This window comes from Oncorhynchus masou, chromosome 24 (genome assembly GCF_036934945.1).
Source record: "Oncorhynchus masou masou isolate Uvic2021 chromosome 24, UVic_Omas_1.1, whole genome shotgun sequence".
Taxonomy (NCBI): domain Eukaryota; kingdom Metazoa; phylum Chordata; class Actinopteri; order Salmoniformes; family Salmonidae; genus Oncorhynchus; species Oncorhynchus masou.
This window is the reverse complement of record NC_088235.1, coordinates 29,232,604-29,251,491: the sequence shown is the minus strand read 5'-3', so window position 1 is coordinate 29,251,491 and position 18,888 is coordinate 29,232,604. Positions and strand designations below refer to the sequence as shown.

The 18,888-nt window shown below is 39.7% G+C and overlaps 1 protein-coding gene across 1 annotated transcript in view; it reads left to right on the top strand.

Moving 5' to 3' along the window:
- Positions 1 to 303: 303 nt before the first annotated feature.
- Positions 304 to 18,888, top strand: part of LOC135511589 (protein shisa-9-like) — a 46,847-nt gene continuing 28,262 nt past the window's right edge. Inside the window, exons 1-2 of the mRNA XM_064933079.1 lie at positions 304 to 926; positions 1,215 to 1,322. Of these exons, the coding sequence (XP_064789151.1) occupies positions 304 to 926; positions 1,215 to 1,322 (731 nt within the window). The remainder of the gene's footprint in view (positions 927 to 1,214; positions 1,323 to 18,888) is intronic.

The following is an 18,888-nucleotide window of genomic DNA, read 5'->3' as shown; positions in this document are numbered from 1 at the left end:
TGTGCACTACATTTACCAAAACAAACATTTATAACCTGCAAACCAAACCAACTCTGTCTGTTTCCATTATTCATCAGTCACATTTGTGATTGATTGAACTATGTGAGTGAACAACTCCATACAAATCAATTCTGTTGAAAAACTATGTAACGTCAATTAGGGTTAGTTTGTGTGTGCTTGAGAGACATTAGATAGTTCCTTCCCAACCTTGTTGGTCTGTCTCAGACTCCAAGCCTTTGACCTCTGGTCTGGCCCACTATAGAGGACGGTTCTAAAAGCCTCAGCACGGCCCGGAGGATGAGGATGCGTTGTACCATGGCAGCCTGCCCCCTATCCTGCCTCCTCCTCTCCTTCCTCCTGACGAGGTCCAGCCTGGCCCAGGACCTCACTGGCTCCAACACCATTGACACGGACACCATCCAAACTCAGACAGCCAATCAAACAGCTCCGATGACCCCCACCACAGCGGAGCCCGTCACCATGCTAGTAACCACAGAGTTCGGTGGCGTGTCGACGCCTAGTGGTGACATTGCGGATGATGAGGACGTCATCCCGACCAAAGGCACCCTTTGCCAAGGTTACTACGACGTGATGGGCCAGTGGGACCCACCTTTCAACTGCAACATGGGCGTTTTCCTGTACTGCTGCGGCACCTGCTTCTACCGCTTCTGCTGCCAGTTCAGAGGGCAGCGCCTCGACCAGAGCATCTGTTCAAACTATGACACGCCCATCTGGGCCAACACGGGCAAGCCCATCACCACGGTGACCGAGGACCACAGTGACCAGGAGAGGGATCGAACCCACATGATCGTCTATATCATCTGTGGGGGGGTGGCCATCATGGTGCTGATGGGCATCTTCACCAAGCTGGGCCTGGAGAAGATCAGGGGATCAGCAGGGGCACAGAACGACGTCAGCAACACCAGGTGAGTGAGGGAGGGAGGTTATTTTGCTGCAACCATGAAATGAATCAGGCAAATTCTTTTGGCAACTTTTATTAATGTGTGTGTGTGTTGTTAGGGGGAAACATATTGCAAGGATATTAGTTGTTTTAATACCCACTGATTAGATTTGTGTATTTCATCAAAATTTCACAAACTTGTTCAGGGACCTACCTGATCACTCTAGCCAGTGGTCTATTTACATTGATAAACAGTCATGTTGAATATTGAAGGTAACTGCAGGGTGATGTTGTGTTTAACAACAATCTATAGGGAATATGACCTGTTCCAGAAGTTGAGATGGAGAGAGAGAGAGCGAGGAGAAGAAAGGCACAAAGGAAGAGAAACAAAGAGAGGGAGGAGATCACAATATGACCAGAGGTAATGCTATAGATATCAAGCAAATACTTAATACTAAGTTTATTCTATACTGCCAATGGATACATTTACTCAAAATAATGTATCATATTCCCTAATAGCTACAGTATGCACATGACATGACATCCCAGTCAGCCCTCATCTCCCTGTAAAGTGTTTCAGCCAGCGTTGGTCAGGTTAAATATCTGGTTCAGGGTTGGAGCTGAGCCCCAAGGACATCATTACTGAAACACTGCTACGCTACACAGGCTTACCTCTCCCTCCTTTTACCAGTTCTCCTGTTCTCTTTTATCCCCCTCATCTCTCTTTCTATTCTATTACACTCCTCCTCCACCTCTTCTCCTCCACCTCTTCTCCTCCTCTCTTCTGGGGGCCCTTGGTTTTGTTTTTGGTCATCAACGGAAGCAGGGCGGCACGGGATAAGAGATTTCACCCAATCAGAATCTCTCTCTCTTTCTCACGCTTCTCTCCCTTTCCAACTCTCTTTCTTTGTCTTCTCTCCCCCCTTTCTTCCTCTCTCTCCCCTCGGTCATTTTCTCTCTCACTCTCTCCTCCACTCCCCCTCTCTCTCCCTTCTCCATTCTGCCTCTTTACAGTAATGTCCCTATTAGCCGGCAGTCAATAACTCCACACTGGTTTCATATAACTCCACCTGGCCAATACTGAGATATGGAAAAGCCCAAGAGAAGTATAAATGGCATATTTTTCTCTGAAATCACATATTTATTGCATAGGGAGAGAACAGCGGCTCTCACAGTACAAGGCCATCAATGTCTCCAGCTTTGAGAAATATTCGCAGGAAAAAAAAAATGTTTTTAGATGTTAACACCTCTCCGAAATAGAACACTCCCCCAAAAACAGACACTCCTTACCTGATTAAGACTTCATACCAGATGAACTGTCCTGGCCAGATTAGACTCACACAGATTAAATAAATGGCTCTCAGATTACTGGAATACTGTCGCTACTCCTCTGCTGCCCAGCTGGTCTTGCCATGTTCATGCTACACTCTTAGAAAAAAGGGTTCCAAAAGAGTTATTCAGCGGTCCCCATAGGATATCTCTTTTTGGTTCTCGGTAGAAATCTTTTGAGTTAAATGTAGAACCCTCTGTGGAAAGGGTTTAACATGGAACCAAAAGGGCTCTACCTGAAACCAAAAAGGGTTCTTCAAAGGGTTATCCTAATAGGGTTGGTAAAATAACCCTTTTAGGTTCTAGATAGCACTTTTTTGGGTGAATAGAGACCAACTAATTTATACACAGAGTGAATAGAGACCAACTAATTTCTACACAGAGTGAATAGAGACCAACTCATTTCTACACAGAGTGAATAGAGACCAACTCATTTCTACCCAGAGTGAATAGAGACCAACTCATTTCTACACAGAGTGAATAGAGACCAACTTATTTCTACACAGAGAGTATAGAGACCAACTCATTTCTACACAGAGTGAATAGAGACCAACTCATTTGTACACAGAGTGAAAAGAGACCAACTCATTTCTACACAGAGTGAATAGAGACCAACTTATTTCTACACAGAGAGTATAGAGACCAACTCATTTCTACACAGAGTGAATAGAGACCAACTCATTTGTACACAGAGTGAAAAGAGACCAACTCATTTCTACCCAGAGTGAATAGAGACCAACTCATTTCTACACAGAGTGAATAGAAACCAACTAATTTCTGCACAGAGTGAATAGAGACCGACTAATTTCTACACAGAGTGTATAGAGACCAACTAATTTCTACACAGAGTGTATTGAGACCAACTCATTTCCACAAACTGTATAAAGGCCAACTCATTTCTACACAGAGTGACTAGAGACCAACTCATTTCTACACAGAGTGAATAGAAACCAACTAATTTCTACACAGAGTGAATAGAGACCAACTAATTTCTACACAGAGTGAATAGAGACCAACTCATTTCTACCCAGAGTGAATAGAGACCAACTAATTTCTACACAGAGTGAATAGAGACCAACTCATTTCTACACAGAGTGAATAGAGACCAACTTATTTGTACACAGAGTGAATAGAGACCAACTTATTTCTACACAGAGTGTATAGAGACCAACTCATTTCTACACAGAGTGAATAGAGACCAACTCATTTGTACACAGAGTGAAAAGAGAACAACTCATTTCTACCCAGAGTGAATAGAGACCAACTCATTTCTACACAAAGTGAATAGAGCCCGACTAATTTCTACACAGAGTGAATAGAGACCAACTCATTTCTACACAGATTGTATTGAGACCAAGTCATTTCCACAAACTGTATAAAGGCCAACTCATTTCTACACAGAGTGAATAGAGACCAACTCATTTCTACACAGATTGTATTGAGACCAAGTCATTTCCACAAACTGTATAAAGGCCAACTCATTTCTACACAGAGTGAATAGAGACCAACTCATTTCTACACAGAGTGAATAGAGACCAACTTATTTCTACACAGAGTGTATAGAGACCAACTCATTTCTACACAGAGTGAATAGAGACCAACTCATTTGTACACAGAGTGAACAGAGACCAACTCATTTCTACACCGAGTGAATAGAGACCAACTCATTTCTACACAGAGTGAATAGAAACCAACTAATTTCTACACAGAGTGTATAGAGACCAACTAATTTCTACACAGAGTGTATTGAGACCAACTCATTTCCACAAACTGTATAAAGGCCAACTCATTTCTACACAGAGTGACTAGAGACCAACTCATTTCTACACAGAGTGAATAGAAACCAACTAATTTCTACACAGAGTGAATAGAGACCAACTAATTTCTACACAGAGTGAATAGAGACCAACTAATTTCTACACAGAGTGAATAGAGACCAACTTATTTCTACACAGAGTGTATAGAGACCAACTAATTTCTACACAGAGTGAATAGAGACCAACTCATTTGTACACAGAGTGAAAAGAGAACAACTCATTTCTACCCAGAGTGAATAGAGACCAACTCATTTCTACACAAAGTGAATAGAAACCAACTAATTTCTACACAGAGTGAATAGAGTCCGACTAATTTCTACACAGAGTGAATAGAGACCAACTCATTTCTACACAGATTGTATTGAGACCAAGTCATTTCCACAAACTGTATAAAGGCCAACTCATTTCTACACAGAGTGAATAGAGACCAACTAATTTCTACACAGAGTGAATAGAAACCAACTAATTTCTACAGAGAGTGAATAGAGACCGACTAATTTCTACACAGAGTGTATAGAGACCAACTAATTTCTACACAGAGTGTATTGAGACCAACTCATTTCCACAAACTGTATAAAGGCCAACTCATTTCTACACAGAGTGAATAGAGACCAACTCATTTCTACACAGAGTGAATAGAGACCAACTTATTTCTACACAGAGTGTATAGAGACCAACTCATTTCTACACAGAGTGAATAGAGACCAACTCATTTGTACACAGAGTGAACAGAGACCAACTCATTTCTACCCAGAGTGAATAGAGACCAACTCATTTCTACACAGAGTGAATAGAAACCAACTAATTTCTACACAGAGTGTATAGAGACCAACTAATTTCTACACAGAGTGTATTGAGACCAACTCATTTCCACAAACTGTATAAAGGCCAACTCATTTCTACACAGAGTGACTAGAGACCAACTCATTTCTACACAGAGTGAATAGAAACCAACTAATTTCTACACAGAGTGAATAGAAACCAACTAATTTCTACACAGAGTGAATAGAGACCAACTAATTTCTACACAGAGTGAATAGAGACCAACTAATTTCTACACAGAGTGAATAGAGACCAACTCATTTCTACACAGAGTGAATAGAGAGCAACTCATTTCTACACAGAGTGAATAGAGACCAACTTATTTCTACACAGAGTGTATAGAGACCAACTCATTTCTACACAGAGTGAATAGAGACCAACTCATTTGTACACAGAGTGAATAGAGACCAACTCATTTCTACCGAGAGTGAATAGAGACCAACTCATTTCTACCCAGAGTGAATAGAGACCAAATCATTTCTACACAGAGTGAATAGAAACCAACTAATTTCTACACAGAGTGAATAGAGACCGACTAATTTCTACACAGAGTGAATAGAGACCAACTCATTTCTACACAGAGTGTATTGAGACCAACTCATTTCCACAAACTGTATAAAGGCCAACTCATTTCTACACAGAGTGAATAGAGACCAACTAATTTCTACACAGAGTGAATAGAGACCAACTTATTTCTACACAGAGTGTATAGAGACCAACTCATTTCTACACAGAGTGAATAGAGACCAACTCATTTGTACACAGAGTGAAAAGAGACCAACTCATTTCTACCCAGAGTGAATAGAGACCAACTCATTTCTACACAGAGTGAATAGAAACCAACTAATTTCTACACAGAGTGAATAGAGACCGACTAATTTCTCCACAGAGTGTATAGAGACCAACTAATTTCTACACAGAGTGTATTGAGACCAACTCATTTCCACAAACTGTATAAAGGCCAACTCATTTCTACACAGAGTGACTAGAGACCATCTCATTTCTATACAGAGTGAATAGAAACCAACTAATTTCTACACAGAGTGAATAGAGACCAACTAATGTCTACACAGAGTGAATAGAGACCAACTCATTTCTACCCAGAGTGAATAGAGACCAACTCATTTCTACACAGAGTGAATAGAGACCAACTCATTTGTACACAGAGTGAATAGAGACCAACTCATTTCTACCCAGAGTGAATAGAGACCAACTCATTTCTACACAGAGTGAATAGAAACCAACTAATTTCTACACAGAGTGAATAGAGACCGACTAATTTCTACACAGAGTGAATAGAGACCAACTAATTTCTACACAGAGTGTATTGAGACCAACTCATTTCCACAAACTGTATAAAGGCCAACTCATTTCTACACAGAGTGAATAGAGACCAACTCGTTTCTACACAGAGTGAATAGAAACCAACTAATTTCTACACAGAGTGAATAGAGACCGACTAATTTCTACACAGAGTGTATAGAGACCAAATAATTTCTACACAGAGTGTATTGAGACCAACTCATTTCCACAAACTGTATAAAGGCCAACTCATTTCTACACAGAATGAATAGAGACCAACTAATTTCTACACAGAGTGAATAGAGACTAACTCATTTCTACACAGAGTGAATAGAGACCAACTCATTTCTACACAGAGTGAATAGAGACCGACTAATTTCTACACAGAGTGTATAGAGACCAACTCATTTCTACACAGAGTGTATTGAGACCAACTCATTTCCACAAACTGTATAAAGGCCAACTCATTTCTACACAGAGTGACTAGAGACCAACTAATTTCTACACAGGGTGAATAGAAACCAACTAATTTCTACACAGAGTGAATAGAGACCAACTAATTTCTACACAGAGTGAATAGAGACCAACTCATTTCTACCCAGAGTGAATAGAGACCAACTAATTTCTACACAGAGTGAATAGAGACCAACTCATTTCTACACAGAGTGAATAGAGACCAACTTATTTCTACACAGAGTGTATAGAGACCAACTCATTTCTACACAGAGTGAATAGAGACCAACTCATTTCTACCCAGAGTGAATAGAGACCAACTCATTTCTACACAGAGTGAATAGAAACCAACTCATTTGTACACAGAGTGAATAGAGACCGACTAATTTCTACACAGAGTGAATAGAGACCAAGTCATTTCTACACAGAGTGTATTGAGACCAACTCATTTCCACAAACTGTATAAAGGCCAACTCATTTCTACACAGAGTGAATAGAGACCAACTCATTTCTACACAGAGTGTATAGGGACCAACTAATTTCTACACAGAGTGTATTGAGACCAACTCATTTCCCCAAACTGTATAAAGGCCAACTCATTTCTACACAGAATGAATAGAGACCAACTAATTTCTACACAGAGTGAATAGAGACCAACTCATTTCTACACAGAGTGAATAGAGACCAACTCATTTCTACACAGAGTGAATAGAGACCAACTCATTTCTACACAGAGTGTATTGAGACCAAGTCATTTCCACAAACTGTATAAAGGCCAACTCATTTCTACACAGAGTGAATAGAGACCAACTAATTTCTACACAGAGTGAATAGAAACCAACTAATTTCTACACAGAGTGAATAGAGACCGACTAATTTCTACACAGAGTGTATAGAGACCAACTAATTTCTACACAGAGTGTATTGAGACCAACTCATTTCCACAAACTGTATAAAGGCCAACTCATTTCTACACAGAGTGAATAGAGACCAACTCATTTCTACACAGAGTGAATAGAGACCAACTTATTTCTACACAGAGTGTATAGAGACCAACTCATTTCTACACAGAGTGAATAGAGACCAACTCATTTGTACACAGAGTGAAAAGAGCCCAACTCATTTCTACCCAGAGTGAATAGAGACCAACTCATTTCTACACAGAGTGAATAGAAACCAACTAATTTCTACACAGAGTGTATAGAGACCAACTAATTTCTACACAGAGTGTATTGAGACCAACTCATTTCCACAAACTGTATAAAGGCCAACTCATTTCTACACAGAGTGACTAGAGACCAACTCATTTCTACACAGAGTGAATAGAAACCAACTAATTTCTACACAGAGTGAATAGAGACCAACTAATTTCTACACAGAGTGAATAGAGACCAACTCATTTCTACCCAGAGTGAATAGAGACCAACTAATTTCTACACAGAGTGAATAGAGACCAACTCATTTCTACACAGAGTGAATAGAGACCAACTTATTTCTACACAGAGTGTATAGAGACCAACTCATTTCTACACAGAGTGAATAGAGACCAACTCATTTGTACCCAGAGTGAATAGAGACCAACTCATTTCTACACAGAGTGAATAGAAACCAACTAATTTCTACACAGAGTGAATAGAGACCGACTAATTTCTACACAGAGTGAATAGAGACCAACTAATTTCTACACAGAGTGTATTGAGACCAACTCATTTCCACAAACTGTATAAAGGCCAACTCATTTCTACACAGAGTGAATAGAGACCAACTCATTTCTACACAGAGTGTATAGGGACCAACTAATTTCTACACAGAGTGTATTGAGACCAACTCATTTCCCCAAACTGTATAAAGGCCAACTCATTTCTACACAGAATGAATAGAGACCAACTAATTTCTACACAGAGTGAATAGAGACCAACTCATTTCTACACAGAGTGAATAGAGACCAACTAATTTCTACACAGAGTGAATAGAGACCAACTCATTTCTACACAGAGTGTATTGAGACCAAGTCATTTCCACAAACTGTATAAAGGCCAACTCATTTCTACACAGAGTGAATAGAGACCAACTAATTTCTACACAGAGTGAATAGAAACCAACTAATTTCTACACAGAGTGAATAGAGACCGACTAATTTCTACACAGAGTGTATAGAGACCAACTAATTTCTACACAGAGTGTATTGAGACCAACTCATTTCCACAAACTGTATAAAGGCCAACTCATTTCTACACAGAGTGAATAGAGACCAACTCATTTCTACACAGAGTGAATAGAGACCAACTTATTTCTACACAGAGTGTATAGAGACCAACTCATTTCTACACAGAGTGAATAGAGACCAACTCATTTGTACACAGAGTGAAAAGAGACCAACTCATTTCTACCCAGAGTGAATAGAGACCAACTCATTTCTACACAGAGTGAATAGAAACCAACTAATTTCTACACAGAGTGTATAGAGACCAACTAATTTCTACACAGAGTGTATTGAGACCAACTCATTTCCACAAACTGTATAAAGGCCAACTCATTTCTTCACAGAGTGACTAGAGACCAACTCATTTCTACACAGAGTGAATAGAAACCAACTAATTTCTACACAGAGTGAATAGAGACCAACTAATTTCTACACAGAGTGAATAGAGACCAACTAATTTCTACACAGAGTGAATAGAGACCAACTCATTTCTACACAGAGTGAATAGAGACCAACTCATTTCTACACAGAGTGAATAGAGACCAACTTATTTCTACACAGAGTGTATAGAGACCAACTAATTTGTACACAGAGTGAATAGAGACCAACTCATTTCTACCCAGAGTGAATAGAGACCAACTCATTTCTACCCAGAGTGAATAGAGACCAAATCATTTCTACACAGAGTGAATAGAAACCAACTAATTTCTACACAGAGTGAATAGAGACCGACTAATTTCTACACAGAGTGAATAGAGACCAACTCATTTCTACACAGAGTGTATTGAGACCAACTCATTTCCACAAACTGTATAAAGGCCAACTCATTTCTACACAGATTGAATAGAGACCAACTAATTTCTACACAGAGTGAATAGAGACCAACTTATTTCTACACAGAGTGTATAGAGACCAACTCATTTCTACACAGAGTGAATAGAGACCAACTCATTTGTACACAGAGTGAAAAGAGACCAACTCATTTCTACCCAGAGTGAATAGAGACCAACTCATTTCTACACAGAGTGAATAGAAACCAACTAATTTCTACACAGAGTGAATAGAGACCGTCTAATTTCTACACAGAGTGTATAGAGACCAACTAATTTCTACACAGAGTGTATTGAGACCAACTCATTTCCACAAACTGTATAAAGGCCAACTCATTTCTACACAGAGTGACTAGAGACCATCTCATTTCTACACAGAGTGAATAGAAACCAACTAATTTCTACACAGAGTGAATAGAGACCAACTAATGTCTACACAGAGTGAATAGAGACCAACTCATTTCTACCCAGAGTGAATAGAAACCAACTCATTTCTACACAGAGTGAATAGAGACCGACTAATTTCTACACAGAGTGAATAGAGACCAACTCGTTTCTACACAGAGTGAATAGAAACCAACTAATTTCTACACAGAGTGAATAGAGACCGACTAATTTCTACACAGAGTGTATAGAGACCAACTAATTTCTACACAGAGTGTATTGAGACCAACTCATTTCCACAAACTGTATAAAGGCCAACTCATTTCTACACAGAATGAATAGAGACCAACTAATTTCTACACAGAGTGAATAGAGACTAACTCATTTCTACACAGAGTGAATAGAGACCAACTCATTTCTACCCAGAGTGAATAGAGACCAACTCATTTCTACACAGAGTGAATAGAGACCGACTAATTTCTACACAGAGTGTATAGAGACCAACTAATTTCTACACAGAGTGTATTGAGACCAACTCATTTCCACAAACTGTATAAAGGCCAACTAATTTCTACACAGAGTGACTAGAGACCAACTCATTTCTACACAGGGTGAATAGAAACCAACTAATTTCTACACAGAGTGAATAGAGACCAACTAATTTCTACACAGAGTGAATAGAGACCAACTCATTTCTACCCAGAGTGAATAGAGACCAACTAATTTCTACACAGAGTGAATAGAGACCAACTCATTTCTACACAGAGTGAATAGAGACCAACTTATTTCTACACAGAGTGTATAGAGACCAACTCATTTCTACACAGAGTGAATAGAGACCAACTCATTTCTACCCAGAGTGAATAGAGACCAACTCATTTCTACACAGAGTGAATAGAAACCAACTAATTTCTACACAGAGTGAATAGAGACCGACTAATTTCTACACAGAGTGAATAGAGACCAACTAATTTCTACACAGAGTGTATTGAGACCAACTCATTTCCCCAAACTGTATAAAGGCCAACTCATTTCTACACAGAATGAATAGAGACCAACTAATTTCTACACAGAGTGAATAGAGACCAACTCATTTCTACACAGAGTGAATAGAGACCAACTAATTTCTACACAGAGTGTATAGAGACCAACTAATTTCTACACAGAGTGTATTGAGACCAACTCATTTCCACAAACTGTATAAAGGCCAACTCATTTCTACACAGAGTGAATAGAGACCAACTCATTTCTACACAGAGTGAATAGAGACCAACTTATTTCTACACAGAGTGTATAGAGACCAACTCATTTCTACACAGAGTGAATAGAGACCAACTCATTTGTACACAGAGTGAAAAGAGACCAACTCATTTCTACCCAGAGTGAATAGAGACCAACTCATTTCTACACAGAGTGAATAGAAACCAACTAATTTCTACACAGAGTGTATAGAGACCAACTAATTTCTACACAGAGTGTATTGAGACCAACTCATTTCCACAAACTGTATAAAGGCCAACTCATTTCTTCACAGAGTGACTAGAGACCAACTCATTTCTACACAGAGTGAATAGAAACCAACTAATTTCCACACAGAGTGAATAGAGACCAACTAATTTCTACACAGAGTGAATAGAGACCAACTAATTTCTACCCAGAGTGAATAGAGACCAACTAATTTCTACACAGAGTGAATAGAGACCAACTCATTTCTACACAGAGTGAATAGAGACCAACTCATTTCTACACAGAGTGAATAGAGACCAACTTATTTCTACACAGAGTGTATAGAGACCAACTAATTTGTACACAGAGTGAATAGAGACCAACTCATTTCTACCCAGAGTGAATAGAGACCAACTCATTTCTACCCAGAGTGAATAGAGACCAAATCATTTCTACACAGAGTGAATAGAAACCAACTAATTTCTACACAGAGTGAATAGAGACCGACTAATTTCTACACAGAGTGAATAGAGACCAACTCATTTCTACACAGAGTGTATTGAGACCAACTCATTTCCACAAACTGTATAAAGGCCAACTCATTTCTACACAGATTGAATAGAGACCAACTAATTTCTACACAGAGTGAATAGAGACCAACTTATTTCTACACAGAGTGTATAGAGACCAACTCATTTCTACACAGAGTGAATAGAGACCAACTCATTTGTACACAGAGTGAAAAGAGACCAACTCATTTCTACCCAGAGTGAATAGAGACCAACTCATTTCTACACAGAGTGAATAGAAACCAACTAATTTCTACACAGAGTGAATAGAGACCGTCTAATTTCTACACAGAGTGTATAGAGACCAACTAATTTCTACACAGAGTGTATTGAGACCAACTCATTTCCACAAACTGTATAAAGGCCAACTCATTTCTACACAGAGTGACTAGAGACCATCTCATTTCTACACAGAGTGAATAGAAACCAACTAATTTCTACACAGAGTGAATAGAGACCAACTAATGTCTACACAGAGTGAATAGAGACCAACTCATTTCTACCCAGAGTGAATAGAGACCAACTCATTTCTACACAGAGTGAATAGAGACCAACTCATTTGTACACAGAGTGAATAGAGACCAACTCATTTCTACCCAGAGTGAATAGAGACCAACTCATTTCTACACAGAGTGAATAGAAACCAACTAATTTCTACACAGAGTGAATAGAGACCGACTAATTTCTACACAGAGTGAATAGAGACCAACTAATTTCTACACAGAGTGTATTGAGACCAACTCATTTCCACAAACTGTATAAAGGCCAACTCATTTCTACACAGAGTGAATAGAGACCAACTCGTTTCTACACAGAGTGAATAGAAACCAACTAATTTCTACACAGAGTGAATAGAGACCGACTAATTTCTACACAGAGTGTATAGAGACCAACTAATTTCTACACAGAGTGTATTGAGACCAACTCATTTCCACAAACTGTATAAAGGCCAACTCATTTCTACACAGAATGAATAGAGACCAACTAATTTCTACACAGAGTGAATAGAGACTAACTCATTTCTACACAGAGTGAATAGAGACCAACTCATTTCTACCCAGAGTGAATAGAGACCAACTCATTTCTACACAGAGTGAATAGAGACCGACTAATTTCTACACAGAGTGTATAGAGACCAACTAATTTCTACACAGAGTGTATTGAGACCAACTCATTTCCACAAACTGTATAAAGGCCAACTAATTTCTACACAGAGTGACTAGAGACCAACTCATTTCTACACAGGGTGAATAGAAACCAACTAATTTCTACACAGAGTGAATAGAGACCAACTAATTTCTACACAGAGTGAATAGAGACCAACTCATTTCTACCCAGAGTGAATAGAGACCAACTAATTTCTACACAGAGTGAATAGAGACCAACTCATTTCTACACAGAGTGAATAGAGACCAACTTATTTCTACACAGAGTGTATAGAGACCAACTCATTTCTACACAGAGTGAATAGAGACCAACTCATTTCTACCCAGAGTGAATAGAGACCAACTCATTTCTACACAGAGTGAATAGAAACCAACTAATTTCTACACAGAGTGAATAGAGACCGACTAATTTCTACACAGAGTGAATAGAGACCAACTAATTTCTACACAGAGTGTATTGAGACCAACTCATTTCCACAAACTGTATAAAGGCCAACTCATTTCTACACAGAGTGAATAGAGACCAACTCATTTCTACACAGAGTGTATAGGGACCAACTAATTTCTACACAGAGTGTATTGAGACCAACTCATTTCCCCAAACTGTATAAAGGCCAATTCATTTCTACACAGAATGAATAGAGACCAACTAATTTCTACACAGAGTGAATAGAGACCAACTCATTTCTACACAGAGTGAATAGAGACCAACTAATTTCTACACAGAGTGAATAGAGACCAACTCATTTCTACACAGAGTGAATAGAGACCAACTCATTTGTACACAGAGTGAAAAGAGACCAACTCATTTCTACCCAGAGTGAATAGAGACCAACTCATTTCTACACAGAGTGAATAGAAACCAACTAATTTCTACACAGAATGAATAGAGACCAACTCATTTCTACACAGAGTGAATAGAGACCAACTCATTTGTACACAGAGTGAAAAGAGACCAACTCATTTCTACCCAGAGTGAATAGAGACCAACTCATTTCTACACAGAGTGAATAGAAACCAACTAATTTCTACACAGAATGAATAGAGACCAACTAATTTCTACACAGAGTGAATAGAGACTAACTCATTTCTACACAGAGTGACTAGAGACCAACTCATTTCTACACAGGGTGAATAGAAACCAACTAATTTCTACACAGAGTGAATAGAGACCAACTAATTTCTACACAGAGTGACTAGAGACCAACTCATTTCTACCCAGAGTGAATAGAGACCAACTAATTTCTACACAGATTGAATAGAGACCAACTCATTTCTACACAGAGTGAATAGAGACCAACTCATTTCTACACAGAGTGAATAGAGACCAACTTATTTCTACACAGAGTGTATAGAGACCAACTAATTTCTACACAGAGTGAATAGAGACCAACTAATTTCTACATGTGTATAGAAACCAACTATTTTTTACACAGTGTATAGAGACCAACTCATTTCTACATGTGTATAGAAACCAACTAATTTTTACACAGTGTATAGAGACCAACTCATTTCTACACAGAGTGAATAGAAACCAACTAATTTCTACACAGAATGAATAGAGACCAACTAATTTCTACACAGAGTGAATAGAGACTAACTCATTTCTACACAGAGTGACTAGAGACCAACTCATTTCTACACAGGGTGAATAGAAACCAACTAATTTCTACACAGAGTGAATAGAGACCAACTAATTTCTACACAGAGTGACTAGAGACCAACTCATTTCTACCCAGAGTGAATAGAGACCAACTAATTTCTACACAGAGTGAATAGAGACCAACTCATTTCTACACAGAGTGAATAGAGACCAACTCATTTCTACACAGAGTGAATAGAGACCAACTTATTTCTACACAGAGTGTATAGAGACCAACTAATTTCTACACAGAGTGAATAGAGACCAACTAATTTCTACATGTGTATAGAAACCAACTATTTTTTACACAGTGTATAGAGACCAACTCATTTCTACATGTGTATAGAAACCAACTAATTTTTACACAGTGTATAGAGACCAACTCATTTCTACATGTGTATAGAAACCAACTCATGTTTAAACAGTGTATAGAGACCATCTCATTTCTACACAGAGTGTATAGAGACCAACTAATTTCTACACGTGTATAGAGACCAACTCATTTCTACATGTGTATAAAAACCAATTCATTTGTACACAGTGTATAGAGACCAACTCATTTCAAAATGTGTATAGAAACCAACTCATTTGTACACAGTGTATCGAGACCAACTCATTTCTACATGTGTATAGAAACCAACTCATTTGTACACAGTGTATAGAGACCAACTCATTTCAAAATGTGTATAAAAACCAATTCGTTTGTATACAGTGTATAGAGACCAACTCATTTCAAAATGTGTATAGAAACCAACTCATTTTTACACAGTGTATAGAGACCAACTCATTTCTACACAGCTCATTTTGTCCATAGCTCATCTTTTCTTTCACAACACACCCTGCAGTGCTGCTCTATAGGGCGCTTATTAGAACAGCATGCAGTATCTGCTCTCAAATCTGACAGTCAGTTTCTACCAGGACAGGTGTTACTTCCATACTCCCCTCAATCCCCCCCTAAAATTTCACAGCAGTTAGTACATTACAATTATCAGTGTACATAGGACAGAATGTACCACTCTCCGTGTCACTCTACCCATTGATGCATGTCTAATCTAAAGGGACATTGCATAGAACTTAAACAAACAACAATAACCGTTATCCCAAAAGGCATCATTCCACATTCTGAATAGTGATTTATAGTACATTAACAACAAGAATGAGGCTGTTGACTTTTAGGTTGGTAGTGCATGGTTCAGACCACAACATTCAGAGGACATGGGCCCAGGCATGATAGCATGGGATACAGTATCCACAAAAAGTGAGGATTAACATGGGGAAGAGAAGACTGGGTGGTCTAAGGATCTGTTCTGATCGAGCGTGTGTGTGTGCGTGCGTGCGCGTGTGTGAGAGAGATACGGCCATCCTTGGGACCTTAAGATATCATGTTCTATAACATGGGACTAAGATGGCTCCTATAAAGGGCTTGACCTTACTTAAAAACTGCTATGCCCTTCAATAAGGCAAATGAACAAAACAAAAACTTGATTGCTTTACCAATTCTCCCTCTACCACTACATTCTTCTTTGATGAGCTATGCCTTTTACTTTGCCTGTCCTTTGCTGCTGGGGTTCAATGTCATTCAGTATTAGGAAAAAAACATTAAAAGCTGTGTCATCTTCAACCTGAGAAGCAACCCAAAGAAAGACACAGACAGACAGAGAGTTGGGCACACCCCTTCTTCCATCCCTCCATCGCTCAGATTTCCTCCATGCCTGGTTTACATTACATGCTCCCTGATTTCGTACACTCCCTCCCTCCTAGTTCACCTGCGATGACAATTTCGTAACATTTACCTTCTCCTGACCTCTTCCTCCCCCTGCCTCCCCCACAGCTGTGCTGTGCCTGGAAGAGACACACAAGGGTCTCTGCTCATTGACTCAGCTCCAAGGGTTTAATTCTCACATCATCCTTTTTTCTAAATATCACAAAATGGCACTGAAATGGATGTAAGGCCAAGCCAGAACGTAGATGTCAAGTTCTGAGGGAAACCAACATCAGGGGCCTCAAGAAAGAGAGGAAGTGTTGAGGTAGTAATGAATCATCTTTGCCCAGACCTACAGCTCGCTATAGTCTATACTGTAGGGTGACCAATAATCCTGTGTTTGACTGTCCATAGAGGTCAGGTTAGGGGCCTGCATGCCACTGCGTGTGTTGTGCCAAATTCCAAATCAATCTCTAACCTCTAACCCCTAAGCACTTGTTTAGATCTGAAAGGATTGGAAAGATAATGCATGTCTCCTGGAATCCTGTGAGGTTCTGAATGTCACTGGATGTGTTCGGATCAATTCCATATAGAACCCTCGCCTGCCTTCTGAGCGCTTAGATCTGCATACCATTAGGCAATACCATTGGGCAGCATTTCCAATACCATGTTACCAATGGTAAAACCAATCCATTATATTTTAATGAATAGTGTAGAGAATTGGTTATTGGTGTTCCCAATGTATCTCTGAACTGGTCTGCATGTTCCCATAGGGCCCTGGAGTGACACTGGGTGTATGTGAGCAGATTTGGGGAGCTGTTGGTGATGTCCCTGCTCTGTAACACTAATCTGAATTGACAGGGGATTCTGAGTGAGTTTTAACTGCACTGTTGACAGAAAGATGAAATTGACAGAAAGATGGAGATTGAGAAATGAGAAGAGAGCTGGTGGAAAAGAGATGGCGGGAGAGGGAGAAATGGATGAAGGGAGAGTAAGAGAAAGGGAGAGAGAGGGAGAAATGGATGAAGGGAGAGTAAGAGAAAGGGAGAGAGAGGGAGAAATGGATGAAGGGAGGGTAAGAGAAAGGGAGAGAGAGGGAGAAATGGATGAAGGGAGGGTAAGAGAAAGGGAGAGAGAGGGAGAAATGGATGAAGGGAGGGTAAGAGAAAGGGAAAGAGAGAGATAAATGGATCACAATGCAAATGGGGTTTGACACGAACAGAGAGGTGAAGCACTGTTTTGGGAAAAGGTCAGATGTGAGGTGACACACACATATACAAAACATCAATCCATCACAACTCATCCAGGCTTCATCTGTTTGTTGTAATCTCCTTCCTGTCGATGGTTCTCTCGTCACTCAGTGCTCATCACAATAACAACAAAGCCAATTTTAACAATTCAATTCATGTTATTCACACCGATTCCAAATTCAGTCTGGGGTAGTAACCGAAAGGGCTCCGTTAAAGTTTATGGTAATAGTGACTAAACGTTTCTCAAGTAAGACCTTTGAATTGAGCTGTAGTGTTAAGATTTCCCCTTTCTGGAACTAAGGTGCCTGTCCCAAGCCATAAAAACCAGCCCCAGACCACTATGCACTATGCATTCAGGCAGGTAGCGTTCTCCATTCGCCTAACCCAGATTCGTCCATCGGACTGCCAGATGGTGAAGCGTGATTCATCACTCCAGAGAAAGCGTTTCCACTGCTCCAGGGTTCAATGGTGGCGAGCTTTACACCACTCCAGCCGACGCTTGGCATTGCACATGCTGATTACATTTACATTACATTACATTTAAGTCATTTAGCAGACGCTCTTATCCAGAGCGACTTACAAATTGGTGAATTCACCTTCTGACATCAGTGGAACAGCCACTTTACAATAGTGCATCTAAATCGTTTAAGGGGGGGGGGTGAGAAGGATTGCTTTATCCTGAAGGATTGCTTTATCCTGATCTTAGGCTTGTGTGCAGCTGCTCTGCCATGAAAACATTTGAATTACCAGATATGTTCATTCTGAAAATGGTTCATAAAGTCAAGGAGAAAACATGATAGCAGATAATACAAGGACATCTCTGCTTTAGAAACTGCCCTCAGAGTTAATAAAGGATAAAGTACATTAGTTTAGAGGGCTAGATTTCCCAATCATCAGAGTGCGGACTGTACGGTACATCGATTCTGAGCTGGGCTGGATCAGAGGGCAACATTTTCCAATCATCAGAGTGGGGACTGTACAGTACATCGATTCTGAGCTGGGCTGGAAACAGTGGTGGTGAGTGATGAACACTAGGACTGAGTGTTGCTAATTAGCTATCTGCCTCCCTGGT